Consider the following 27,269-nt stretch of genomic DNA (forward strand, 5'->3'; position numbering starts at 1 on the left):
AAAGCGTGCGACTAAAGGCAGGGTGAGCGCTCCGAGCCACTTACTTCCTCCTTCACATAACCGACCATGCGAGCTCTACTTCTGCTTCTCTTCGCAACGCAAGTACTTGCCGCACCACTCTCTTTATCCGCATACCCATCTGGCCCTGCATGTCTGGCTGTTCTTCTTACTATCACTGTCGCCATGACTACTCTGTTTTCCTTGAAGTTGTTATTTATGAGACACCGTCGTCTTACTAAGGCTTTGCCTTCATGGTCCTCCTCGCCAAATGCTTCTACAAAGTTCGACGCGTCGTACAGCACAGGATCTCAATATCAATCAGCGTGGTCACTGCCTTCGAAAACCCCGCCCGACACCCGCAACGGCGGCATCTGGGTTGGTTTCTTTGGCTCCCCGCGATCAGAAACGCGTTTCGACATTCAGGCAAACAGCTACCAAGGACAGAGCCTCTACTACGTGCGGGAATACTCGAAGCATTCTAGGCGTTCCCGGAACTCCAGTACTATCAGCAGAGGTTCCATGGTCAGCATTGGGAAGTCGGGCCTACCTGTGTCGACCGTCGTCGAAAGTCGAGCTTTGTACAATCTTCGAGACGGGACAAAACATGGCCGACCGCGATCTCTTCGACTACCCTCATATCCGACTAAGGCCTACACGAAAACGCCCAAACCACGCCGATTCTCTGCTCCAGCCGACTCTCGTTCTTCATCACAGGCAGATTCTCTCAGGAAGAGGCGGCACACCAGCTTGAAAAGCGTTCGAAGCCGCCGATCTGATATATCTGGTCTAAATCTCGGTAATTCCTCTTTACGGCTCGTCCACCCCCACTTCCACGCAGAGCCACCACTGCCATTGCCTCCCGGAGCAAGACGTACTCCGAATCTCCCTCCTTCACCCGCGCTCCCAATTTCTGGACCTTTCTTTGCTCTACAACACCGGTTCCCAATCTCACCGAGGTCAAAAAAGCAGCCGGCGCTCCCGGTTAATTCTCCCATCGAAGGGTTGCCTCAGACTGTCCAGATATCCCATCCGTACGCCCTCATGCCCGTCAAGCCAGGAAACCTAAGGCGACTATCCAAGATACCTCAAATACCTTTGGATATGACGTGCCCCGATTTCAGCCCCTTTTCTTCTCCTGCGACTTTCGGCACACATCACTCCCCGTCTCCGGCTCAAGCGACATATGGCGCGGTACACGGATTGCCACCAATTCCTCCTCACTCCACCCCCGGCGTTCCGATGTTTCCCTATCCCATACCGCCAGCTCCAGGAGTTAGTATCCCTCTTCAGAAACCTAGATCTATAACGCCGAGGGTACGAAAAAGCCCCGTTGTTGGACCATCACCCTTGCGAGTCATGACCTTGCCCGAGGCCCCATCCTCAGATTCCGTTGGCGCCAATAAATGCCCCGATGGACGCCTCAAACCGTCCCAAGAACAGAGATCCGGGGAAGACAGCTCCATCCGTCCTTTATCGTCGTTCAAGGATGCTGACGAGGATGAGGCCGCGTTGCTGGGAATCATTCAGGAACTCATAGAGGAAACCAGCGACTGGGATCCCGACCTGTTCATGGACGCAGGGTTTAAAACACTTCTTCACGATACTTCCCTCAAAGCGAGTTCCGTTAGTTTGCGTGTGTTCGAGGAAGGGAATGTCAGTCATGATAGTAGCAGCGGTCCCGAGCCCTCGAGCGGGTCTTCGAACCATTCGGGATCCGATGAGATGGACCTTGGACTCTTGGGGATTGAATTCTCTCCGACACGGAAAACCAAAGCCACCCCTCCACGAGCTAAACCTGTGGCTAGTAGCGACACTCATTCCAATAGCCTTAGGGAGGATGATCTTGTCTCGTTCTGGGACGAAAAGGGCTGGGAGAAATCCTTTGCACCACAGTGAGTTTTGATCATTTCCACCTTAAAGAGCTTACGATGGCGAGCAGAAACTACAGCGTGGATAGGGTCGGCTTGGCTGTTTAATTCAGTATTCAATATTCAGCATTCAGCAGTTCGAACGTTTATACCTCTCTCTGGATTGTATTTTGATTGTATTTGTATTCGTCCGTATCTCGTTATGTGTAACATTCTATTGTATCGTCATATCTCGCCTTGGGTACATCCTACCTGACACTCGTTTATATGTCTCCGCTTTATCCTACACTCCGGCTACAACACTCTGAGTCAAATACTGGGCAAGCACTGGGCGACCGAGGCGAGAGGACTGGTCTGTAATGTCTCCAACGTAAGGTGTAGCCGTGATTATTCTTTCGTGTCGTGCCTTCGCCACATTCGGCCACGAAGAAGGATCGCAACATCATTCGTAGCCGACCCCAACGCCTTGCTCTGCGTCAGCAGTCGTAATTACATGACACCCACCCTAATACTCTGACTTATGTGACTCATTTTGATGACTGAGCGCGATCATAGAAAGGCATTATGACCGTTCAGAACCCCCGGTCATAATCGTGGGTGTGCCAATCGTGAGAAGCAGTATACGCCTACTTGAATGAGGAGGTACAATATCGCCGGACGACGAGGATTCGAACGTCGCTCAAAGAAGGGAGAATTTTTCTATGCGTCCTTGTGGTGCACAGTCTAGAAGCCTTCGTAGGATCGCGAATGGGCAAATGTAAGCAGCAAGGAAATATGAAGCCCATGGATGAAACGGCCCGTTGGCATCCCCCAGCGCTTAGCGTCTACTCGGGAGTATTCTCGTTCTCACAGTCAATAGCAGTTGAAACTCCGAAAGCTTTATGGTGACCTTTTCGCGCTCCGAAACTTACCAACTTACATCCAATGATCCATCTTACATATTGAGTGGTTTACGAGTTCAAGATTTGGCCACTCTGCTTGCGAATTTGGCGTGCACCGGACCCGCGAATTCGATCTCTTGTACGCAACGCGCACGCGTGACCCCTCGAGAGGAAACCTGCCATGAGGGTCGTCCCGGACTCAGAAGGCCAACGGAGAATTCGAAGATTCCCACCAGAAGTCGTTAAATACGACATCTGGTAGAGCTGCTGGAATAATTCGCTTCATTATGACTTGGGCGCAGGCCTTCGCGCTACTCCTCTTTGCTGCCGCGCTCGTTGGTCGGACATGGGGGGCAGCGACTGCAGGTGACATAGTCAACTTGGGTTATGCACGTTACCTTGGGAATCGAACCTTTCCCAACACCAACGCATTTCTTGGAATACCATATGCCGAACCTCCGCTGGGTGAGCGACGCTTCAGGGCGCCGTTGCCTTTGAATACTGCTCGTGTTCGCAAAGAATCGCGTGGGCTAGCGATAGATGCAACAAAATACCCCGAACCTTGCGTGCAAGGAACTACGGGAGGTACGCAAGCCACTCATAATACTTGGGCAATTGTATTGACATCGATCATAGGCGGCGATGCCGGTGGCGCTGGCAGCGAGGATTGCTTGAAGGTCAATATTTATGCCCCCGTTGGTGCTAAGCGAGGCAGTAAACGTAAGGATGCGTTTGTACACGCCACAACAAGTTTACTCATGCAGTGTATTAGTACCTGTGTTATTCTACATCCATGGAGGAGGTATGCGAGATCCCATTCGAATGAACGAGATGTCAACAACGGATACTTAGGCTATGTCTTCGGGAATCCTCGCAATTGGCCTTTCGATCATTGGATTCGCCAGAGTCCAAATGTGGTCATCGTCTCTGTGTACTACAGACTCGACTCTTTCGGCTTTCTGGCCACTCCAGAATTTCGAAACCCAGTCTTCGGCGATTTCAATGCTGGATTCAAGGACCAAATCCAAGCTTTGGCCTGGGTAAAAACACATATCGATGCCTTTGGCGGCGACCCAACTAAAGTCACGATCAATGGCGAAAGCGCGGGCGGTTCCTCCGTTGAATTGCACTTGGTTGCTAATGTACAACGGCAGCTATTTTCTGGCGCGATTGCACAGAGTGTATATCGAACCCCTTTGGTCACGCCGGAGCAGCAGAGGGTAAGACCGTCGTCTTTCTCTTAAAGGAGTGCCCCTGACCCTCTCCCAGCCCTTATTTGAATTCTACTCATCGCAGGCTGGTTGTGGTGTAGGTAAAATAGCCCAGCGTTTATCCTGCCTCCGCACAGCGAGTATCAGCGCCCTTGCCCGAGCGCAAGACGCAAGTGGGACAAGTGCTTTGTAAGTTCACTTTCGAGAGTAATGATACAACATTAACAAAATGCCAGTTCTGGTCCATTCAATGGCTTCCATCCTGTGCTGGACGGGAAATTGTTCACAGACCTACCGACGAAGTCTATAATCGCTGGTAGATTTCATAGAGTGCCTCTGATAGTAGGGTGAGCTTGGTATCGTGTATCTGTCCGTTCATTGATCATAATCTTGTGACAGAGCAACCTCCAACGAAACGCTTTCTGGCAGTGCTGACTTTCGCACAACTCTACCCGTTTTCTTCCCACTTCTCGACAATAAAGACCTTGATCAGTATGCCAAGGTGTACCCAGAGTCCGATTTCTCAAACGTCACCCAGAGGAACGAAGTGATAACCGGTGAATCCGAGTTGATATGTGCTGTAAGTCAAGGTAGCTGAGTTACTTGGTCTTTTTCTAACTTGTAAGCAGAGGACGATCATGGGCAGCGCGTTTTCTGAGCGAGTCAACGCCTGGACATATCGGTATAATCAGAGGAATCCGACAAGCGGAGGGGTGGGAGTTGGGCATGCGGCCGAAAACTGGATGATGTTTTTGGGTACGAACACAGGGTCAGACTCACTCTACCTTCATCTTTCCAGCATCGTGACACTTACATATTTTTTCCTGGCGCAGATTCAACGGAACCACGACGTTCACCAAGATGTCGCCTATCGAAACTTCGTTCGCCGAAGAACTCATCGCGTATTGGCTTTCCTTCGTACGCGCAGGGAACCCTAACACGTTCAAATTGGCTCGTTCACCTACGTGGCCCCAATACTCGAAGAAACAGCGTAACCGAATCTCGCTACAGCAAGCGGCGGGCAGCACCACGATAAGCGGAAGTACTATAGAGCTTGAAAGCACGAAGGAAACAGAACGGTGTGCTTTCGTAGCCGGAAAGGTCGAGCATCAGCAGAATTGATCCACCATAGCATGCAGTGCAAAATAAAATCAGAAAATGTACTACCAAGCAGGAACATAGGTGACTAAATAACAAATAACTTCCGATGGATATCCACCAGGAACGCATTCTGTCAGATTGTTGCAGGTAAATGGCATCAATTCAATGGGTCGCTCGTTATTAACGCTTGTCAATAATGCGATTCCGGTTATCAAAAGGCGTTAATTATATGAATTATGTTATTCACGGTTGTGGATAACCCACTGCTCGTTGATAAGTAACGGTTGTTAATGATGCTATTTCTGACAACAACAAAGGTTAATAACACAATGTCTATTAATAACGATGCATTGAATTGTCTTCCTAACATCCGATGATATTCATGTTGATAATAAGCGTCGATGCCTTGTTAGGAACAGATAATGGTATTCACGAGCTCTCTTGTATTCAAAAAGCGGTGTCCTCATTACAATACATCTACATTCTATTCAGTTGTCTGATACACGCTTCTTCTAAGCTCTACACTTAGCACATAAACATCAATTAGCTTGAATACATAAATTATTGCGGTTTGTTCATCCACCGCTTGAGATGTGCGTGCCCGGTCCTTGCGACAGCCTTCCGCAAATCGTCGAATTCCACTGTACAGCGATACTTGATGAACTCCTTCGAGACGACGGCTGTTGCAGGCATGACGCATACGAAAATACGAGAGGCGATGAATTCTTCGAAGGCCTAATGTGCAGAAGATAATGGTGAGTACGACCGTCGAACGGCGAGCAATCCACTACTACGCACTCCCATCATGACTGGTCGTGGACAGCGAACCATGCCAATGCTCCCGCCGTTGACTTGTACAGGAGCAGCTGTCGATGCGCGCACTTGTCGAATAAATCTTTCGTACAACATCTCAAAAGTGAAGGTATCGTGTCCAGCCGTTCGAGAATGCATGCAAGCAATCAGGAGGCAAAGCGACGGATATGGTAAAGCTACAGGCAGGAAGATATAAATCAAGTCGTGGGGTAGGAGATTGGACGTACCGTGCAGCTCTCCGTGTTGTAGACGGAGCCGTTGTGCGGATATGACTGCCGACAGATGCGATGCTGAAGGATAAGGTGAAGCTTCGGTCAATTGAAGAACAAGGCCCATCTATCCCGCGACGGGTCAGCTTGAACGACGGGGTAAGGATATGCACACACAAGAAGATGTCTCAGTAGTCTAATGTCCTTGCTAACAGCGAACACCTCGCGAAGTAAAGACGCCACAGCATCGTCTGCAATGAAAGTCTCGATGTTGGCTTTCCACGAGCTCTGCCAGGTCTCGACGTGTTCTTCGTTGTCTTCGTTGCCAGACAAAGGTGTGCTGAGAACTTCTTGAACGAGACCCGTCCATGCGTTCAAAACCCGAGGATGGGCGGTTCGTAAGGTTCGCCCCGAAAAGCGACTTTTAACACGCTTCTCCAAAAGATTCGTCGTGTCCAACCGTGATGTTATGCCAATGACAGCTAGGGCGCTACGGCCTGAGCCCGCGCGACAATTCTGTACTGTGTCGAGTAGGCAGTATAAGAGCGCCTGGCGTGGATGGAGAGCGAAGAGGTCAAACGAGTCGAGGATAACGATGGTGGGCCTTGAAAGAGTGGGCAGTGTGGATATTAGAGCTGGAAGATGCGAAGGTGGTGGAAGTAGGAGTCGATTTTGCTCTGTCTCTATCGTATCAAGGAAAGGACTATCTTCCCCAGCTGCATCGGGATCATTTTCATCGATGTTGTATGCAGTTCCTGTCTGTTGAAACAGTTGATGTGCGATTTCCCGCATAGCCAGCCTGTCGTTATATTCTGTCCAGCCGGACAGGCGAATTATGATGGGTTTCTGCGGCACATTGGCTATGCATCGCTCGACAATCTGGGTGGGCATCGTGAGACAAGAACAACATCAAAAGGATGTATACTTACACGACTCTTCCCGCTACCACGAGGACCTAACAGCAAACAACTATTTCCTTCCCCTCTCGTAACAGTTGCTTTTAGCAGGTCATCTAGTTGTTGCATGACAGTCTCATTCCGAGGCTGTTCCTCGTCTTCATCCCCTTCGTCCGCTCTTGTATCTGGCAAAGATTGAAGTGCGCGGAGGATTGCACGTTTCTGCATGTTTAAACACGGTCTGACATAACGAGCATTTGACGCTGCAGGATTTATTGCCCACATGTTCATCTTCGGCGATGTTAGATGAGGGCTTTTCTCGGGTGTCTGGCTACGCTCGGACTGTTGAACGCTCGGCAGACGAGATGAAGAGTCTGGGGTCTCAGACAGGTTACGCGAGCTACGGCTCGGGTAGATACGAGGTGCTCGTTTTGAAGGAGTTATAATCTCGACGGATTCCATGACTCGCCTAGACGAAGGTGTGCCCGTGCGTGTCACCCTCGCGTTTCTCGATGGTCTTGAGGGCGAAAGCATAAGTTCATCCTCCGAGCCGCTTTCGCTGTCGATAGAATTTTCATGTGGTATTTCGCGCGACCCTTCGTCGCCTTCCAGTATATCAGCTTCGTTCTCCCTCTGTGTTTGAGCCAAGACTGTTCGCGTTCTTCCGGACCCGTACGTTCTAATCACTTTAGTAGGAGTCGCCGGGAGTGAGTCCAGAGGTTCCACAACGGCGCCACTGGATCGTGTTCTTCGCTTCAAATTTGGCGCCTCTAGCGTGCTAGCCTTTCGTTTGACGGCCATGGGAGCTGTGTGTGGTGTGTGGAAGAAGTGTAAGTGCAGTGACCGTCAAGACCGTGACTGTGCACGACGGATCACATCACGGGGTCGTGACTGTATCACAGACGGGAGGGCCGGAGTCCTTGTTACACTATAACCCCACGACCTTCAATGGGTTTTACAGGGTAATCCGACTTGCTCCCGTTCGATGAACTACAATAACCACACGCAACCATCCATTTAGGCTTGCGAGATGGGTGAATGCGCCAGTCCATGGCAGTCTGAGTATCATTTCCAACAACATCCTAGAAAACTACAATGTGAGTCCCGTAACTTCATGGCCAATATCTTATTTCTCATTTACTTCAAGGGAAAAATTGTTGGCAACTGGAACATCACTATTAAAGCATTCCGCCTCCCTATGCCCCCATTTCGTGACATGCCGGTGCCGGATCGAATTATGTGCACCCTCCAAATGAACGACTCCGTCTTCGTTCTCGTTGAAGATAGTGTCTCACCTGAGCGCGCCATGGTCGTCGATCCCGCTAACTCAGGCGACAGTTTCTTACAGAGTTGCACGCACTATCGCACAACACTAGTAACTGTAAGACCTCCGATGGCACTTGAGCAACTCATCTCGCAGCTCAAGTCTCGGTGGGTTGCAGCCAGGCAATCGACATCAGGCGGCGCCCAAAGGAATCAAGCAATGTCAAGTCAACAATTGACGATAGAAGGCATGGTGTTTGCAATAGGGACAGACTGGTTGGTGAGAGTTGGCAATGTGATGCTGTCGACGCGAGAGATGAAGGGATTAATCATAGAGGTATGTTTCCAATCACACCTATCCCCCACTGCGACCACATCACCATTTGATTTCAAGGCTGAATATCTACCCGTTGGCCGTTTACATTCACCGACCGTAGACGGGACATCTGAGTTGCTCTCGAATATGTTGACCGCACTCTTGCCCCCACGGCCAGACGCCAAAACGCTTGCAGTAACTAGTAACGACAGTCAATGGGCCGGTGTCCTTTCTGTGCGCGAAGACGACGAAGCAGCGAGACAGCAACCACCGAAAGAAAGTGATGTTCCCGTCGAGGACGAGGACGATATTTACGCTTACGGCGACGACCCCCCTCCTCCTACCAAAGGGGACTGGTTCGGCATTGACAGAGACCGTCGATCAGCTTACCTGGTTATGGGCGGATTGCGTTCGGAAGGACTACTATAATTCCATGGTATCATATAGATTTCACGAGCTGCAGCAGTACATTTGATTACTTTCTTATCATGTTCGGCTCGCAATTACATGAGACCGATGGTTAGAGTGCAGCACGCACGAGCATCCTTACATGAATTGGCCAGGGAGTTGCACCGTGCATAATGACACGAGTCACCTCCAACCTGGCCAAGGTGATCCCGGACTCAAGCTCAAACTACGTCCATGTTCAATTCCCCGCTTCGACGGTGTCGCCCGCGTGCCCAAAGGCATCTCAGTCCACTTTACAACGATTTCTCCAATGAGTGCAAGCGACGCTGCCTATCTACCGGAGTCAACTTTTACCAGAATCGCCAACTCGAGCTCTATGCCTCCAAGGAAGCCAAAAGGCTCACACTACGCCAATTGGTACTGCTTTGGTCTGGGACACGTCGCCCGTAATGCTCAATAGAGGCCCAGGTCTTTTTTGGGCGATCCATGGATGAGGACCGGTTGATCAAGGTGTGTGCGCAAACCCCTTAAGTTCGTTTCCTGTCAATACGACTCTGCCCTCAGAGCGCCAACTACGTCCGCACCGAATTGCCTGTACGGCTGGCACATAGGATACGAGACCTTCAAGCACTGCCATATATCGTCGTAACGCAGGAGGGAGTCGCCCGAGTATACGAGGTATGAGATTATCACATTCGCTCCCTTATTCTAACATCGTGGATAGCTGTACTGGTTAGCGTTCGAAAGGTGAGCACTTGTGTCTCCGAACAATGCGCAGCTGCCGAAGATGATATATTGCCCAGATTCAGAAAATATCCCCCCATTACGAATCTTTTGGAGAATGAGGAGTACTGTGACTTCCTAAGAGAAGTCTTGCAAGAACAGTGAGGTCCTCCATTAAACGGATTGTAGACATGCTAATCCCGGTTCATTCAAGTGCATCCGTCATCCCAAATCTCTCACTGGGGCTCTCTCTATCGTCTCCCTACCTCCCCCCGGATCAGCTAGACTCGTTCATGCGCCGCATGCTGATATCGCGTGTATCCAGACGTGTTTTAGCCGAGCACCATCTTGCGCTGTCGGATGTATACTCGGGTCGCACCAAGGAAGCCACAGGCGAGCCCCACGTCGGCATCATATTCACTGGGTTGGACGTGAAGAGGTCAATCGAAAAATGCTCTAGGCTGCTACGTGAACGTCCGTTTGGCTTTGAAGATGACATCGACACGCCTGATCCGCATAATCGGAAATGGCCTGAAGTCGTGATTGAAGGGCACCTGGACACCAAGTTTTCCTATATCAAAGAACATCTTGAGTGCGACCAGATTTAATATGTCTGATCGTTTCACAAACCAATGGTCCGCAGGTACATCATATTGGAGCTATTGAAGAACGTGAGTCGTTTGCACTCCCTCGTTGAAACGACGCTCATGTGAAACATAGTCAATGCGAGCGACTGCCTTGAAGTATATCGACTCGCCGGAGTTTCCACCGATATTAGCAACCGTCGTCGGGGGAGACAAACATGTTGGTATACGGATATCGGATCAAGGTAATATTTGTGTTTACCTCCAGCTTCAGACGTCACTGAGCTGTCGAAGGCGGTGGCCTTCTGACGCCTCAGAACCTCATCAAGTTCCCGTCGGATCTGTTCTCTTTCTCTCATATTCGTAACGCGGGACGCATGGAAGACGCGAGGATTGGCGCTCTTCGTTCCGCAAGCTCAAATCCTTCCGGTGTTTGGGCGACAGTAGGGGAACAGGTGGGGCGATGGAGTACCACGCGGGGTTCACTACCAGCCTCTGGGACTCAGTCACGGATCGGCATCGGCCTCCCCATGAGCAACATCTACGCAACGTGCGTATCGCATGTCAATTCACGGCACGCCGCTGACACCCGTTCTAGCTACTTCGGAGGGACCTTAGAATTAGTCTCCCTCGATGGTTGGGGTGATCATCGATCGTTCCGGTTCTGCGCCTTCGTATTCTGACTTTGATGCATTATTTTAGGAACAGACGCATACGTGCGACTACCGAGACTAGTGAGCACAATAACTTATCGAAACTAACATGCGACTGAATCATTGTCCTAGGGCACCAATCTGGAAGGCATCGAAGTCTAGACGCGTGCCTTCTCGGTTGCCTTCCGAGCCTACTCTAAATCTGCCCGCCATGGACTACTGGGCTGGTGCGGAGGCCAAGCGCTTAAGCGCTTATCAATGATCGTAACCCCCTTCCGAGATGCTTGCGCTGGACGGAGGATCATCGATCATCTGTAGTGTAGAATATCATGTAACCATAAGCCAGGTATCTGCCTCAATGCACGCCCACGATGCACATTAATTTGCGCTCTTCTCGGAATAATAACGAACTTTGTAAGAGGCTGTGTTACGTCTACTCAGGCTCCAGGGCACATCATATGAACCCTGATACCCTTGTCAGTGAGCCTGAAGGCTCTGCTGCGCTCAATCTAGCGCCAAATCCTTCAAGTTGTAATTTATTGTACTCGGGCCTCGTCCAAACTCCCGTCTCCTACCGATAACATGTACGACGATACTGATTTACCTCCGCCTCCCCCAGCCTATTCAGAGCAAGAATTCGATCGCAAGGTCTCCACCGCCGTAGAGGTGTCATTGACCTTCAGTCAGCCGCCAGTTGAAGATGAATGGGAAGTCTGGGATGAAGCGCTATTCGAAGCAGCAGCTCACGACACGACTCGGCATCACGATGGAAGACGGAGCGGCGATCATGCTGGCCCATCGACTGGGCAAAGGGACGGATCTGTCGCTCCGCTGCGGGTGCACAAGAAGAACCCCTCCGATTCAAAGTCTCGACCGGCCTGGCATGAAGAAGTTAGTTATGGTGAAGGTTCATCCTCTAGCTCGCATGGGCACGCGGGGAGTAGTTTGATCACTTCATCAACAAATGGCAGCGAAGCCAGAACTTCTGGTAAACAGCGGCCCAGTTGGTACAACGAAGCGGGTCTGGGAGAGGCTTCAAGCCCGTTGCAAAGTAACGCGGCGGGATCTGCCCAATCTCGCAACCCGACATCTTCAGGATCTTCATCACTACCATCCCCGACGGTGTCGCCGTCGCAGGGGACAAATGCTCGGACCGAGGTTCCAGTAGAAGCCTCGATACCACCAGACAATCAGCACGAAGTAGGCGATGACCACGAGTCCGACGAAGAAGATCGCAGCGCCCCGCCCCCGCCGTTCACACCCGTAGGGCCCTCTCTAGATGGCCCCCCATTTGAGGAAGTAGCCTCTCTATCATATACTGCAAGCAGCTCGACTCCACCATCGCCTCTGGCTTCGCCCCCAACCCCCATTTCTCAATTACCACCTCACAACAGAGCGGATCACCGACAAACGTATCAGGAATCCCCTTCTAATCTCCAGCAGCAGCCGCGTACGCCGTCTCGTGCGTCGGCTACTCGTATGTCCATGCCTATGCCTTCGGTAAATAATGCAGCTCCTGCACCTCGAGTCAGACCAACAACAGCCGTACCCCCTCCCCGCCGCTTGCAGCCTAACCAGGGACCTCAGATCGAGTTCAATCCATACACTGCCTATGGCAGACGGAACGACCTTATGTCAAGAACACCACCCGCTCAGGTCATAGACGCCTCGGCGTTCTACAAGTACGCGTTTCTCTTACTGACGTGAATTTGCATTTAAATTATGTGTTTTAGTTCGGCGGTCTCCGCCCATATCGCCTCCCCGCGCAGATACCCAAACCAGCGTCCTCAAACGTAAGCCACTATTTTATCTTCCATACAACCCAATTGATCGTATATCCAGCATGGAGGGCCGCCAGTACAGTAACGATCATAATGCACCCCAGCCAAGCTATATGGGTGCACGGGTAGCTTCCAACGCTTATAATGCTTGGACGCCTCAACCTGTGGCCCCAAATCCTTCCTATCCCGCTCAGTTTGCCCCTCAGTTCACTAATCAACAAACACCACAGTACGGCCCAGCTGTCTCTGGGGGGTATCAAAGAATGAAACAAGACCAGTGGGGTCAGCCATACCCAGGACTTTAAGTACTAAATTCCTTCTAAGTAGTGTACTACTAATCCATGTATCCTTCAACGACCGAGGTGATGTAGCAGTACTATATGTATGACGTTTATGATGCTGGCATTATACTGTCCAGCACTAGTCTAGCATCGTATCCACATTTGGTAGATTGTATCATGGTTCAACGTTTCAACCAATGAGATCAATTTCAATTTCCTGCAGTGTCATGGCAGGCAATCATGAGAAGGTCGTGTTGTTATCCTCATCCAATTCCACTTCTTCACAGACAGCTTGGTGGCTTTTTCCCCCATAACAAACCCAGGGAACCATGTCAAAAGCTCCCCACAACGCCACACAATTCAATAAACCTGCGGAGCCCACAACTTTCAACCGTTCGACTGCAGGCTTCTCTGACGATGCGGTGCCTAGGGCCAAGGCCGCCCAGATGAAACTGGAAAACTATTACAAGCTTGCGGTTGAGGCAGCTGTGGAAAGAAACACCCGGTACGTTATGGACGTACATCAGAGGGGACAAAAATAACGTGTTGAACTCGGATCAGACGCGTCGAACTGGAACGACGATTACAGTCCGATGCACTTATGTCCGATGAAAGAAAGCAGCGACAGCTATCACAGTTGGGTGCAAGGGAATCTACGTTTCTTCGTCTACGACGCACGAGATTGGGGTTGGATGATTTCAGAACGGTGAAGGTCATCGGAAAGGGCGCATTCGGTGAAGTATGTCGGAACCTATGTATTCCTCCGTCCGCTGAAGTGTGTCTCTAGGTCAGGCTTGTTCAGAAAATAGACACGGGGAAGATCTATGCGATGAAAACGTTGAAGAAGGATGAGATGTTGAAGAAGGATCAAGTACGTCGTTTTCGCGAAAGCATGATCAATAAACCTCTAAAATATACGGTTTAGCTCGCCCATGTACGCGCTGAACGCGACGTTCTGGCTGAATCCAATTCCCATTGGGTAGTGCAACTCTTCTACTCATTCCAGGACCCGACGTTCCTATACCTGATTATGGAGTTCCTCCCTGGAGGAGATCTCATGACCATGTTGATCAAATACGACACTTTCTCCGAAGACGTGACTAGATTCTACCTCGCAGAATGCGTGTTAGCTATTGAAACGGTGCATAAACTTGGCTTCATTCATCGGTGAGTCTTCCCTCTGGCTGTTAGTCAGGGAGGATATGTACCAATAGTTGACAGTGACATCAAACCGGACAATATCCTCATTGATAAGGATGGTCATATCAAACTCTCCGACTTCGGCCTGTCTACTGGGTTCCATAAAACTCACGACGCGAAGTACTACGAGCGATTGTTTGACTCGAATAACAAGGGTCATGTTCCCAGTGCCGCGCCCAACACGGTCAACTCTATCAACCTAACAATGACCAACAAGGAAGAAATAGCCACTTGGAAGGCTAACCGACGAAAACTCGTGTGTATAATATTCATGTTTCGCTGTTACAGTCGTCTCATATTATTCGTCCGTTTCAGGCATATTCAACGGTCGGTGAGTTCACGCGACATAACCTTTTTTGCGTGCTTGCACTAATTAAAGCATAGGAACTCCGGACTACATCGCCCCGGAGATATTCCTACAACGCGGGTATGGCAACGAGTGTGATTGGTGGTCACTAGGCGCCATCATGTTCGAATGTCTCGTCGGATATCCACCGTTCTGCTCTGAGTCAACCCATGATACGTACCAGAAGATCATGCATTGGCAACACTGTCTGGCATTCCCCAACGATGTTCACCTAAGCCAAGAAGCAGAAGACCTGATACGCAGGTGCGATGTTTCTTTAGTTTAGCGTGTTCTGGTGATCTCATTTCATGGCTGTTTAGACTCATTACATCGGCCGAGAAACGACTCCAGGTGGAGCAGATCAAAGTCCATCCCTTCTTCTACGGCGTCGACTGGGATACTATTCGTTCAATAGATGCCCCTTTTGTTCCCCACCTGCGGTCAATAACGGACACTTCTTATTTCCCCACTGACGAACTTGAGCAAGTACCTGAAGAGGCACCTGCTGCCACGGGCAACGCTGCCAAAGATCTCGCGTTCCTCGGGTGCGTGTCATGTCCTTCTGTCTCCTCTATGTATCATATTCTGAGATGCCCGTTATAGATATACATTTAAGCGATTCTCTGTCTCTTCCCAAGCATTCTAGTAGTATGTATACGTATACATCTAAGACGTCATGTATGGACTCTTCATATTGGTTTCGAGCCAAACTGTTGCTAAATTCTTATGGTCAATGCTCCAATTATAACCTCCTCTCGCAATGTACCTACTACAAATCTCATTCTGCCCATTGCTTGCATTGTGTCTTCCGATTCGTATTCCGTCGCCGTCGCTGTCGCCTTCGCCTCTGATTGTACTACCAAATTGAATTGATCGACACGTGACCTCACAAAACTTTGCATCTCGCGTCGTCCCCTAATCTGACACCCGTTCATGGCAGTAACTTCAGCATCTGCAGGGCCATGGCCAGAATCGCTAACACCTTGGATGTGAGCTTGATCGATGCCCAGACGGAGATTGCCTGTATTCATCTATATCCAAAGAGCAGATGTCGTCCATTCAATGGGACACACGCATATGACACCAGTCCAAGCTTCCACCATCCCACTGTTCATGAAACACAAGGATGTAGTTGTAGAGGCGGTCACAGGCTCTGGGAAGACTCTGGCATTCGTTATTCCGACATTAGAACGGCTCGTTCGCCGTGAAAGTAGACTTCGCACAAATGAAGTAGGCGCACTCATCATAAGTCCTACGAGGTCTGTCCGACTCTTGTTTTGTAGAGCATGCGGACTGAATCAATGAATAGGGAGCTTGCTACGCAGATACATTCCATATTCTCCCAGTTTCTATCCTCCCAGTCGGGAATGTCTTTCTCTAATGAAGACGAGGACGAAGACGTAGCCAAGACTCTTTTTCCTGCGCCTCTCTTACTGATATCTGATGCACAATCCTCCCCGGCCCAAGACATACAGCGGTTTCTGTCAACTGGTGCAGACATTGTGATCGGTACACCTGGCAGGATGGAGGAGTTTCTTCTAGGCAAGGGGAAATCGGTGGTGAGTGTGAAAGAGTTGGAAGTATTGGTCCTCGACGAGGCCGATCGGTCAGTCAAGGATTACACATAAAGTGACCGCGCAGCTGACTCCGCGCATCAGTCTACTTGACTTGGGGTTCCAAGCGACGTTAGCACGCATCATCACCCACCTTCCTAAGCAACGTCGCACCGGCCTCTTCAGCGCGACAATGACAGACGCGCTTTCAGAGCTAGTTCGGGTCGGCCTACGTAACCCAGCCCGCATAGTTGTCAAGGTGCAGACCAAGAAGAACGTGAAAGGTCAGGAGCAACAATTGATTGAAGAACAGCGCATACCAGCGAAGTAAGTTAACAAATAAATATAAAACTACTAGCTCATATTTTCACCAGTCTGCAAAACTACTACATTTCCTGTCGAACGTCGGAGAAACTCATCCAATTAACTCGCGTTATAAAGCACGAAATCACCCAACATGGCACATCTCAGTTCATCGTCTACTTCGCGACGTGTGCCTGCGTAGATTATTTCTACCGAGTAAGACTTCATCAATAATTTCAGGGGGCATGCATGCTCATGCAGATATAGGTGCTTCCATTATTCCTCCCTTCGTCTGTCACTCTGTACTCTTTACATGGCCACCTCATTCCGGCTGCGCGGACCCGAACACTTGCCGCCTTCGCGTCTGCATTGACCGTCTCATCCTCTCCTTCGATTTTACTTGCTACAGATGTAGCTGCCCGCGGACTCGACCTCCCTCATGTTGACGCAGTCGTCCAGTTCGATCCACCCGCTGACCCTAAGGTGTTTTCTCATCGTTGCGGACGTACAGCGAGGGCTGGCAGGGCCGGGAGGGCTTGGACGTTACTTGCGGGACGCGAGGTGGAATATGTCGGTGAGTTATAACTTTGGTTTACGACATGCGCGTACGTTGAAACTGATTTTTACGCAGACTTGATGGCTGTGCGCAAGATTCCCCTAAAAAGCCATCCGATGTTCACAGACGATGGAAAGTCAAGGGAAACCCCTGAAGATGACGAAGCACAATCTGAGGATTCATCTGTGAATACCTATCTCGAAACCATTCGGACAATGGCACTTAAGGATCGAGCGGTTTTCGATCAGGTAACGGATTTCAGGCCCTTGTTTGAGGGTCTTGACTTATCCTTCGCAGGCTGCCAAGGCGTTCGTATCGTTTGTGCGCGCGTATTCCAAACATGAAGCGTCGTATATATTCCGCATCAAGGACCTCGATCTTGTTGGTGTAGCGAAGAGTTTCGGGCTATTGCGCCTGCCAAGAATGCCAGAGCTGCCGCAAGCTAACAGGGCTCAATGGATGGATGCTGATGTAAATGTGAGCAGCTTCCTCGCCTAGCTAAGTTATTTCCGCTATCTGAACGTTCTCTCCAGTGGGATACGTATGCGTACGCAGATTCAGCTCAAGAAGCAAAACGTCTCGCTTCCCTAATTGTCAATCCTAAACGCCCAGAGGATATCAAGAAGCAGAAGGAAAAGCGTGTTCAACAGAAGACGCGTAACGAAGCTTGGAGTAATAAGATGTCAAAGAAAGAGGAAAGGGAGCAGAGGAAGGAGAAGCGGAACAGGAAGAGGAAGTGGTTACAGGCTCAGACCCAGACCGACACTGTTGGTACGGCGGAAAAGAAGGATCGGCCAGGTGCCTCTGACGATGACGAGGAGGAAGACGACTGGACTACCCTTGCGAAAGAAGAGCGCATGGCGAAGAAAGTAAAGCGAGGGGCTATGAGCCAAGCAAGCTTTGACGCTGAATTTGGGGATATGGACATATGATCCGATCATATTGCAAACGCCATCGCCTCATGAATGGCCTCTTGGCGGCGGTCATAGGCTTTGGCTTCGGTCGAAGTACAAGGAGGACTCGCCCAACGCCTCTGTCAGGCTGATGGGGACCCTTCTCCTGTCTGAGCGATCATCGAAGCATCACTCGACTATCTGCGTCGCGCCTCATTGCATCCTGCCGCTGCATGCTTCGTACGTGGGCTTGCGATCAGCTACGAAAACATCCCTCAACCATAAAATTCATTCGGGACACCATCGTGCCGTTCATCTTGCTCAATCAAACTCCATAAACCGCTCCTTCATCCATCTCCGCCTGTACCTCTGCCCCCGCAATTGTACTTGTCCTCTCCATACCATCCCCATATTAATCGTTGCATGTCACCCACACTTCCACTCATGTATCCCTTAGTTCGATCCCTACTGGATCCAATGCACGCATGACATCATGCATCATGCATCTGTATTGTCGTATTGTCAAGGTTAGACGCGATCCGAGCGCGGTTTAAGGTTGAGGTGGCTCGCTGCCTTCTCACAGTATATATATACCGAGACTCGACAATATGTACCCCACATACCGCCCCACATACCATGCACGTAAGTGCCTTTCTTCTATCTCCGCCCCCTCGTCCTTGCTGAATTCCTCGAAGGATGCACCCGCACCCTATTCACTTCTCACCGACCTGCCCTACGAAATCATCCTGAAGGTGCGCGACATGTATTAGGATCCTTAGTCGCCCAGCCCGACTAGATATACTGTAGATCGTGGAAGTCACACACCCCAAGGATCTACTGACCATAGCCCGTGTCAGCAAGCAATTCCGCGGACTCCTGATGCACCCCACTTCCGCCTCGCTCTGGAAGCACTCGCTCGCCCTCCACGAGCCCGCTCTCCCAGAATGCCCCGCCAGCATGAGCGAGCCGCGCTGGGCCCATCTCGTATTCGAAGAGCAGTGTACCGTACGTGTCCACCCGCCAATAGCCAATTAATTGCGGCGATAAAGCTAAATTGTTGACGCCTTCACGCAGTTCTGCGGCGCGAATGATGAGGCTGCGGAGGTTAACTGGTACCTCCGCGTAAGGGCTTGCAAGCACTGTGCTAAATCATGGTACGGCCATCCATATCTCCATCAGATGCACAAAATACCACATAAAACGTGTCGCTTAGCATCAAGACGAGCCTCCAAGACGGATTCAGACCTCTCTCAGACGGCACGACATCCTTCGAACGCCTCATCCCGTCGAAGCTCGCGTACCTTGATTCGATGTCCTTCTTCGCATTTGGTGCGTCTTTATCAAGCTGCGGCACCCCTGTGAACTAACATCCACCCCTGAAGGTTGCTTCCGATCCTGGAGTTACCTCGCCGCGGACTACGAAGCCGTAAAAGCAGAATACCTGTCGATAAGAAGCGATGCAGACAGACGCCAATTCGTGGAAGAGCGCATCGCGCTGGCGAATTCAGGCCGCGCCCATTCGCATCGCTGTGAAATCTGGAGCCAGAAACACCAGTCTTGATGCGAACTTGATATTGATTATGACAGATGTGCGATGTCGGATGTATGATACATGATGTATCACGTCTGGAATCGGAATGGAGGCAGATAGTAATTTAAAACCAGAGTATTACACACATTATGCACATATTCTACGAACATATAAACAATGGAGATTTCATCGCAGCTTACAATATATTTTCAACTGGCCATCTTATCTAGGAGTTGGAAGATATTTTTGCGGCGAAGCACAGCTCCGACCGTTTAGTGGGGCAAGCATTGGGAGTAGTCTGAATGGGTTGTCAGTAAGGTTGACCGTCGGAGAAAGATATGTTCAATGCTTACACGGGTTGCCGACGGTGCAAGTGAAGCCAGAGACACAAGCGGTGGGTCCAGTCCATCCTTGACCTAAAGCCGTCGTGTCAGCATTGCTTTAGAAGTACGAAAGCTTGACACATACCACCACATTGTCCGTAAGCACCTGCAGTGCTAGAAGGTGCCGGCTGACTTGTGCTTCCTGTGTTCGTGGGTGGCGACCCGGGGTTCGAAGCACCAGCACCGAATGTCGAGCCGATGGGGCCAAACTTGATGTTCGAGAACGTCACCTGCGAGTTCGCGCTCTGCGACTCCACGTCCGTCGGGTCCCCAGAAGTGGTTGCACATTCACCGCGCGCAACACCGGGTGACGACGCGGTCTTGTCAGTGGGGTAGTTACTGTCTAGCCACAACATCTTCGCCTCGTGGTCATCCCAAACACTCATGACCAAGACCATTCCACGACCAAAGGCGTCACCCATGGCACGGAGACCACCCTTGTTCGCGAACGAGTTGGTGTCGCCAAACGCGGCCTTCTGCTGCGCGCAGAAGTCCGTCGTCACCGAGTCTAGGTCCGCAGACATGCCCGGGATGTTGACCTTGGAGTTCTGGATAACCTTGCCATCTTGCACGTACACACGGCGGATCTCCGTGAGGTCACCATTAGCAGTCCCATCCGAGGTGACGAACTGGGTCACAACCGTGAATTTCTTCATCGTGTCGACGGTCTTGCCCTTGCCGAGGAACGAAGTGTCTCCCATGCGGAACGAGTTGAAGTCGCAACCATCCTTGTCGCACACACCGCCGGCCCTGTTGTCGCCGTCGCCACAGTCGGTGCCCGAGCAGCGAGTCAGGCCAGTGACAGTGCAGGGGTGAGGAGTGAAGGCAGAAGCCATGTTGTTGGCCTCCCAGATATCCATTTCGCTGCAGCAGGTACCGAATTGCCCCTTGCCGGCGTTCGCGTCATTGGGGGACGGAGCCCAGCCTGCGACGTTTGCCTTTCACCAACGATTAGCCTGATTCTCATGGATTGGGAATGGGAGCTGCGTACCTCTCCGTTGATGAACTTGATGTCGTGAGGGCACTGAGAGTCACAGTAACCGGTTCCGTATTTGGCACCAGCCTTTGGCATGCAATTTAATGACTCGCTCATATAACAATATGGAGTACTTTACCTTGTTGGTGGAGAATTGGGCCATGCCACCATCCTCGGGCATCTCAGAGAAGTACAGAGCACCGTTCAAGCCACACGGAAGCTGCGACATGTCGATGTCGAATGTGAACTCCTGGTTCTTCAGGTTGAACATTTGGTACTTGGTTTCGGACGCCATTAAGTAGACACGGGAACCGATGTTCTTCGAGTACGGGCCGTTGGTGACGAACTTGAGCGTGAGCGCGTTTCCAGAGGTGGTGATACCGTAGGTGCCGCTGTAGTCTGCGCCGTCGACAGCGCAGTTCGAGGCACACGTCTTGGCGTCGGGGCAGAGGGTAGTGTCCCAAGTGTTACCGTCGTAGCAGTTCTACCGGATGAATCATTTAATATTGTATTCAATGATCGAGAAAAACTGGAACTTACGTTCGAGCCAGTGGTGGTGTGGAGCCAGCGCCAGTTGGAGTCGAGCACGACAGACCGAGCCAAGTTAGAGCAACTGCCACCGCCGGTACCCGTGCATTGCTGCACAGAGAGCGTCGGGTGGGTCTCGGCAGTGAGGGTGCCAACCTGTTGACCGAAGGCAACGGCGGCGAGAGAGAAAGCGATGAGAGCGACCTTTGGGAACATTTCCGTGTACCGGTGAAGATAGACCTGTAACTAGCTGCTGAGCTGTTGAAATTCCAGCATGACACCGCGAGCTTTTAAGCAATTCAACTCTGCGCTGCTGCTAGAGGAGTGACATCGCCCTTGTTTTTCCAAAGGCCGTCACAGAGGCGCAGAGGCTCTGACATACCTGGACGTCCAGCTAGCTTCCTTGTTTGGTACCGACGAGTGTCCGAGTATGCAACGCGCAAGAATTCGAAGCTAAAGTGGTGATCTTGGGATAAACCCCATCACAACCGCTTCTACTACCACCTAGGCGTCGACGGTGCATATGCATATATCCGACATATCATATCGAAGCGAGAGATGATAATTTGTATGCCCCTCGGTGCTTGAGCTTGGATGACAGAGCTGCTTCTCGTCTGTTGCATAGAAGGACCTTCGTAGTAATTTTGCTGGCGCTCGTCGCTCAATGCAATCATCAATGCGATTCTTTCGAAATAAGCCGCTGAGTGGTCGCACGATGCACACTGAATTGCATCTGACTGGGACACCAGCGAACACATCAAAGACCAACGAGACGGGATACCACGAAGTCACGTGCCCACTTCCCCTGTGCAGCTAGCATAGTATGCGCAACCTTTCAAGTTGCGCCCCAGGAATAGTTCGGTCCCTTTGACGCTTGTCACCAGATAGCCACACAGAAACTAGTCACTACCAAAGAACATTAGGGTGACCGTCTCATACTGGGGTAGAAACTCACCCCATCGTACTATCACGTGTACTGTAGTGCAAACACACATAGATATGCAAAACCAATTTTAAGTTGTTGTAGATTCCATGTCCTATGCTCGGACATGAAGTATGTTTGAGAAATAGACTTCATTGAGCTACTGTAAAAATCTCAAGGCATTTGAGAAGTTGCAAGCCCATTTCCGCGGGCAAAATGTGACGTGCAAATAGTCATTTCAAATTTGACTTGAATGCTGTGGAAGTAATAACAATCCCACAGACTTCTGATTTTTTTCTTAGCTAGTATAGTAGCGCTAGAGTCTGAATCTAGAGTCCCTTGCACTCGTACCTACTGGTTCATGCACAGGAAAACCAGCAACATTTTGCGTGACAAAGAAGCTCCTATTTGCCCCTTGTTTTGCAGATCCATGTGTTGCCGAGCGAGCGGCCGAATGCATACGGCGGCACACGGCTGCGCTGCTGGGTCTGAATGACGCGTGACACACTGTGACGAAAAGTTTGCAAATCTATGTTTTTGGGTACTTGTCGTACCGGCATCGTCATTGCTCTACTACTCGGAAAGGGATTCACTCAAAAAGTTGATAGGTATTTAGACAAGATGAGCGACAACCTCTCGTAGCATGCCGGGAGTTGTAGGGACATCCAATCTGGAGCACCGGGTTGAATTGTCCAAAATTTTGCAAATCTGTCTAAGTGATAGTAGGTGCAACTTAAAATCAAATGGCGATCCAGGGTCAGAGTTCGGTTTCATTTACCCGCCAGCAACATCTGAGACTAGACCCCGCTTCTGATAGGCTCATTAACTCAATTTCAAGCTACATCAAGTAGAAGTACCGTCGACATTAGCCTACACTGAGGGCCAAGGTAGTACTACCCACTGCTTTGCGGTCCTGATATTCGTTAACCTAGCCTACGGAGCATTGTCACCACTTCTAACAACGCCCTGGCTGCCTGGGCCAGCGCTTCGGGGTCGGACTGCTGACCATCGTATTTTCTGCAATACCATGACACGGAGCTCGTCCGTAAAACACTTGCATTTTATTTTGATTGACAAGTTGAGTATTAGCGTAGAGACTACCAGAAATGCTCAAGCCCTCGTACCTACCACCCAATGACTAGAATTTCGTCTGAATGAGAACGACAACGTAAGTTGGGCGCTTGCGCCGCTGAGATTATCTTACCAAACACGGACATACCATAACAATCTCAGGGGTTCTCTTGCCACCATTGACAGTAATGCCGCAGCCGTCCTCATCGCCTGATCGTCCTCGACGCCCGACTCGCTCGGTTCCTCCAATACCTCCACTACGCATGGGTACTGATACAGAGCCTCCAGAAGAAGGACAAGATGTGCTAGTAGCCAGCCCGGTCGAGGACTTCGACTCGGGCAGTCTCCCTACTGGCCTCACCCCGCTTCGTGCGCACTACCTCAAGAAGTCTCTAATACAGCTGCAGCTAAACCAGGAAATCGAGGCTATACTCAATGCTGCTCCTAACAATGAGTCTACGCTATCACATCTAGGGCCCCCGTTCTCGCCACCCCCGAAAGGCTCATCGCCGCTTGATCTGCCCTTCCTTCGGTATATATTTCGCCAGTTCGTCTTGACATTCCCGTTCATGGCTGCAGCACCCAAGGACTTCTACTCGGAGAAACTGCAGCCCTTCGTAGCATCTATGTTGTCGCGGAACCTATCACCTAATTACGATATACTGGATGAGGGCGCGGACGTTGCGGAACAGGCCGCGCGAACGAAGATGTTAGGCAAACTGGAGCGGAGCTTGTCTACGTTCCTGGGTACATCCACCAAACTTGTGGAGCGCGAGGAAGTAGTCAGGCTCACCCAGACCGATTTGGATCGCCTCGAAATGCTGGCAAAGAAGCGCCAGGCTCGTCTGGCCAAGAATAAAGAGATCTTTGAAGTCAACATCGTGGGTGTAAGAACCGTGGTGGCTAAAGGTCGGGTGAGAAGTAGATCTCATGATGAATTCATCATTCGAACCAGACGTTCCCGGTATCGAGATGTTTTTGTGGCGCGCAGGTACGGTGACTTCAAGACACTTGCTACAGAGGTACTTTGCCTCCATAATGCACCCGTATATTGAATTTATCAGCGAACATAGTTACGCAAAGCACACCACGACGAAGACATTCCATCCCCTCCCGTCAAGGATCGATCCACAGTCAGCGTTCCTCCAAGTACACCATCTCCAAGTAGCCTCTACACCAGTTTCTCCGGATCTTCACAGCAGCCTCCAAACATACTCAGCTCACCATCCGATGATTCCCTTCAGTCGTTCGGTTCTCCTGTATCGCCAACCATGCGCTCACCGCTATCCTCTCAGCAAGGCCTACCTTCGCCGCGGTTATCTCGTGAAAAGAATCGACTCACGTTGAGGGCATACCTTCACACCCTGATGACTTCCAAGGTCATCGCATCCTCCCCCGTACTTCGTTCATTTCTACTCAGCGGTCCGACGACCCTCACTGCGGACGAGCTTGAGGATGCCAGGAGGCGAGAAGAAGCGGACCAACTGCGGGAAGAAGGGCGCAAGCGTTTCGCAAAGGAAATTGCACACAGGGTTGACGGACTACGCAATGCTATCAGAAGTGTCAAAGGCGATATCATGGGCGAAAGTATGTGATATAGACACTTCTACCTTTGTTCGACTCTATAACTTGGATCACAGACGGACTCACACATGTGTTTGGCACAATCAAAGTCACTCCGAATGTCCGTGACCTACCTCCCAATTACCAGGCGGTTCTAGAGTGGGCACGAATATCGTGAGTCGTACTTCACTCTCTTTCAATACCCCCACAGACGTATCCATTAAGCTAAGCGTGGATTTTTTGCCTCGTTAGCCTAGCTTCGACCGTTTTCCACCAATTCATCGCGTCAGATAGCTCTTCAGAAACGTTTGCGAGCTTGAAACGTATCCACGGGTTAATGCCGTACATGCTTATGAAGGGAGCGCTCAAAGTCAGCAACCCAATAGGAATGATCCGAGGTTTGCAAGACGGCCCTTTCTAAATCTTAGCCTACATTGACTTGGTCGTGTAGGCGTATTGGATCTGTTCCTTGCGCAACCTTTTGGCGGAAAAAGCCTGCTTCAAAGGTTCGGTATTACTTATGAAACACCTTGCGATGCATGCTAATAATAGCGATACACAGAATGTTTACTAGTTCATTGACCGAAGAGGTCAAGGTCCTCGAAGAGCAGATAGAGGCAGTGAAGGACAAGGTAGAGGATCCGATCATATGCGAAAAGATGCGCCAGTTCGTATATGCGCCAAAGGAGATCCAAGAGTTGTACAGAATCGATGCAGGTCGGTGAATAGTTGGATCCACTCCAGCATTCAGCTAACTCATTGCTCTTAGCTGTCGAAAAGCAGAGTCTCGTTACAATCATTCTCCGATCTGGAGAGGAACCTCTGTTGAACAGAGCACAAATGCATCGGGTAGCAAAGGCGCATAGGGCCCACGAAGCTCACTTACGCAAGAAAGTCACTGTTGCGGACTCTGACGACGATTTCGCACCGGAAGACGAGGATGCTTGGCTTTACGAAGACCTGCGTATATTAACACAACTGTATGCTCGTCTTCGTGACCGCGAACAGTTGATTGCTCTCATCTTTGAGGTAAGGATACGGATTCTGAGGGCGCCACGGTCATGACGTTTCACTTATACCCTTATATAGGGATTCACAGCCGACCTGTTGAAGGATATCATAACCATTTTCTATTCTCCTTTAGCCCAAGTGTACAAGGCCGCCAGCATCGCAGATTCGTTGAACGACTTACAGAGCTTCATTAACGACCTGATCAAGACTGTAGAAGCGGTTGAAGAGAGTGAGTCGTCTACTCTGGCTCAGTGCCCTCCGGTATCGCAAAAACACTTATGACTGGCTTTAGTTGGGCAAGATGATCCCCAACGTACCGTCCAAACGTTCATCGACCTTATCCAAAGACACGAGCAAGCGTTCTACCATTTCGTCCACAAGGTTCATTCTAAAGGAGAGGGACTATTCGACAGTCTGATGCGATGGATAGAGCTCTTCCTGACCGTCGTGCGAGAAGGGCTGGGTCTTCCATTGAGTCTGGAATTTTTACTTCCTCACACGGAACGGGAACGCGAAGAGATATTGGTCGAAGTTGACAAGGTCGCTCTTCACCATTATAAGCTCAAGGTCATATACGAGGACAAACTCCGTCGTCGCTTCGGTCGCACACAGAACGGGGGCGACGCTGAAGCTGAAGACGAAGCAACCCAGAACTTGGTAAATGGGCTTGTTGGGGGCATTAGCTTCGGGGAACTAGGCCAGAGCGATGGCGAGTTAGGTGTTGACACGGATGATAGTACAGACGAAGACAGCAGCGAATACGACACTGCAAGCGATGATGACAGTAGTTCGGAGAGCTCCAGCGAGTCGCTTGCGGAGAACAACGCTAGGCCAACGCCGACAAGGTCTTCTACAATTCGTCCTAATGTGCCACCACCTCCGCCCGCCGAAGCAGCAGCTGAACCCCCGAAGATGTCCCGTGTTCGTTCAATGTCCCTCAAACTATCTCGGTCTATGTCTTCTTTAAAAGGGGAAGGACCGTCACGTAAGAGCTACGATCAGAACCCCCCACCGGTCCCCAAGAATCCACTCGTCACTGCGCTATCTAAACCTCTTCCCCCGAGCCCGTCGCGATCCTCGACAGACAGCGTTCATCCACCCAAACCTTTACCACCCTTGCTTTCCCGATATCCTGCTCCATCAACTCCCTCCCCTCCTCCACCGCTTGTAAAGAAAAACAAGACTAATCAGCCCCCTCAGCCTCCGAGCTTAGAGCATATACCCAAATTGTTACCAGTATTCGTCGAGATGGTGAGTTGCTTCCTTTGAAGATATATGTCCTCCTTACATTGTAAACCCTTAGATGCGTCCTAACTTACGCCCCCGCCAACGAACAAATAATCCATAGAAGCTGTTCCAGCCTTATATATACTTGCTGTCTCACCGTAATGTGTAAAACGCGGATTGTAACACACGTCGGACTTGTCGAAAATCCATCCACCTAA

At 50.5% G+C, this 27,269-nt stretch overlaps 11 protein-coding genes across 11 annotated transcripts; 9 read left to right on the top strand and 2 right to left on the bottom strand.

The window, feature by feature from the left end:
- Positions 1–66: 66 nt before the first annotated feature.
- Positions 67–1,896, top strand: PC9H_004914 (uncharacterized protein; the record flags this gene model as incomplete). Its single annotated transcript, XM_036774495.1, has 1 exon — positions 67–1,896. The coding sequence occupies one exon, from the start codon at positions 67–69 to the stop codon at positions 1,894–1,896; it is 1,830 nt and encodes a 609-aa protein (XP_036632997.1).
- Positions 1,897–3,036: 1,140 nt separating this feature from the next.
- On the top strand, positions 3,037–5,082 carry PC9H_004915 (uncharacterized protein; the record flags this gene model as incomplete). The annotated part of the gene is made up of 9 exons (XM_036774496.1): positions 3,037–3,334; positions 3,386–3,469; positions 3,522–3,551; positions 3,602–3,969; positions 4,019–4,149; positions 4,197–4,307; positions 4,360–4,540; positions 4,590–4,729; positions 4,794–5,082. 9 exons carry the CDS (start codon positions 3,037–3,039, stop codon positions 5,080–5,082), a joined length of 1,632 nt encoding a protein of 543 aa, XP_036632998.1.
- Positions 5,083–5,622: 540 nt separating this feature from the next.
- On the bottom strand, positions 5,623–7,780 carry PC9H_004916 (uncharacterized protein; the record flags this gene model as incomplete). The annotated part of the gene is made up of 5 exons (XM_036774497.1): positions 5,623–5,796; positions 5,860–6,050; positions 6,102–6,210; positions 6,261–6,962; positions 7,013–7,780. 5 exons carry the CDS (start codon positions 7,778–7,780, stop codon positions 5,623–5,625), a joined length of 1,944 nt encoding a protein of 647 aa, XP_036632999.1.
- Positions 7,781–7,927: 147 nt separating this feature from the next.
- On the top strand, positions 7,928–8,987 carry PC9H_004917 (uncharacterized protein; the record flags this gene model as incomplete). The annotated part of the gene is made up of 4 exons (XM_036774498.1): positions 7,928–7,941; positions 8,001–8,076; positions 8,127–8,579; positions 8,637–8,987. 4 exons carry the CDS (start codon positions 7,928–7,930, stop codon positions 8,985–8,987), a joined length of 894 nt encoding a protein of 297 aa, XP_036633000.1.
- A 121-nt stretch (positions 8,988–9,108) lies between these two features.
- On the top strand, positions 9,109–11,088 carry PC9H_004918 (uncharacterized protein; the record flags this gene model as incomplete). The annotated part of the gene is made up of 13 exons (XM_036774499.1): positions 9,109–9,234; positions 9,288–9,383; positions 9,435–9,476; positions 9,531–9,644; positions 9,691–9,713; positions 9,770–9,850; positions 9,904–10,281; positions 10,333–10,360; positions 10,410–10,518; positions 10,568–10,823; positions 10,872–10,915; positions 10,976–11,007; positions 11,059–11,088. The coding sequence occupies 13 exons, from the start codon at positions 9,109–9,111 to the stop codon at positions 11,086–11,088; spliced, it is 1,359 nt and encodes a 452-aa protein (XP_036633001.1).
- Positions 11,089–11,508: 420 nt separating this feature from the next.
- On the top strand, positions 11,509–13,012 carry PC9H_004919 (uncharacterized protein; the record flags this gene model as incomplete). Its single annotated transcript, XM_036774500.1, has 3 exons — positions 11,509–12,608; positions 12,660–12,719; positions 12,769–13,012. The coding sequence occupies 3 exons, from the start codon at positions 11,509–11,511 to the stop codon at positions 13,010–13,012; spliced, it is 1,404 nt and encodes a 467-aa protein (XP_036633002.1).
- A 305-nt stretch (positions 13,013–13,317) lies between these two features.
- On the top strand, positions 13,318–15,180 carry CBK1_1 (Serine/threonine-protein kinase; the record flags this gene model as incomplete). The annotated part of the gene is made up of 9 exons (XM_036774501.1): positions 13,318–13,493; positions 13,550–13,727; positions 13,776–13,859; positions 13,914–14,155; positions 14,210–14,444; positions 14,504–14,519; positions 14,573–14,798; positions 14,855–15,079; positions 15,138–15,180. The coding sequence occupies 9 exons, from the start codon at positions 13,318–13,320 to the stop codon at positions 15,178–15,180; spliced, it is 1,425 nt and encodes a 474-aa protein (XP_036633003.1).
- Positions 15,181–15,467: 287 nt separating this feature from the next.
- On the top strand, positions 15,468–17,878 carry SPB4 (ATP-dependent rRNA helicase spb4; the record flags this gene model as incomplete). Its single annotated transcript, XM_036774502.1, has 9 exons — positions 15,468–15,523; positions 15,578–15,797; positions 15,848–16,140; positions 16,193–16,414; positions 16,462–16,606; positions 16,658–16,964; positions 17,022–17,194; positions 17,244–17,423; positions 17,480–17,878. 9 exons carry the CDS (start codon positions 15,468–15,470, stop codon positions 17,876–17,878), a joined length of 1,995 nt encoding a protein of 664 aa, XP_036633004.1.
- A 597-nt stretch (positions 17,879–18,475) lies between these two features.
- On the top strand, positions 18,476–19,400 carry PC9H_004922 (uncharacterized protein; the record flags this gene model as incomplete). Its single annotated transcript, XM_036774503.1, has 6 exons — positions 18,476–18,481; positions 18,535–18,591; positions 18,647–18,844; positions 18,914–18,993; positions 19,053–19,168; positions 19,222–19,400. 6 exons carry the CDS (start codon positions 18,476–18,478, stop codon positions 19,398–19,400), a joined length of 636 nt encoding a protein of 211 aa, XP_036633005.1.
- Positions 19,401–19,642: 242 nt separating this feature from the next.
- On the bottom strand, positions 19,643–21,473 carry CBH1_2 (Exoglucanase 1; the record flags this gene model as incomplete). The annotated part of the gene is made up of 6 exons (XM_036774504.1): positions 19,643–19,668; positions 19,724–19,786; positions 19,839–20,691; positions 20,745–20,816; positions 20,869–21,213; positions 21,270–21,473. The coding sequence occupies 6 exons, from the start codon at positions 21,471–21,473 to the stop codon at positions 19,643–19,645; spliced, it is 1,563 nt and encodes a 520-aa protein (XP_036633006.1).
- Positions 21,474–23,438: 1,965 nt separating this feature from the next.
- PC9H_004924 (uncharacterized protein) lies at positions 23,439–27,172 on the top strand (the record flags this gene model as incomplete). The annotated part of the gene is made up of 12 exons (XM_036774505.1): positions 23,439–24,272; positions 24,324–24,389; positions 24,495–24,837; positions 24,891–24,987; positions 25,066–25,211; positions 25,265–25,319; positions 25,376–25,530; positions 25,583–25,842; positions 25,903–26,053; positions 26,117–26,425; positions 26,468–27,075; positions 27,128–27,172. The coding sequence occupies 12 exons, from the start codon at positions 23,439–23,441 to the stop codon at positions 27,170–27,172; spliced, it is 3,069 nt and encodes a 1,022-aa protein (XP_036633007.1).
- Positions 27,173–27,269: the final 97 nt, after the last annotated feature.

The sequence above is a fragment of the Pleurotus ostreatus genome (assembly GCF_014466165.1).
Source record: "Pleurotus ostreatus strain PC9 chromosome Unknown scaffold_3, whole genome shotgun sequence".
Taxonomy (NCBI): Eukaryota; Fungi; Basidiomycota; class Agaricomycetes; order Agaricales; family Pleurotaceae; genus Pleurotus; species Pleurotus ostreatus.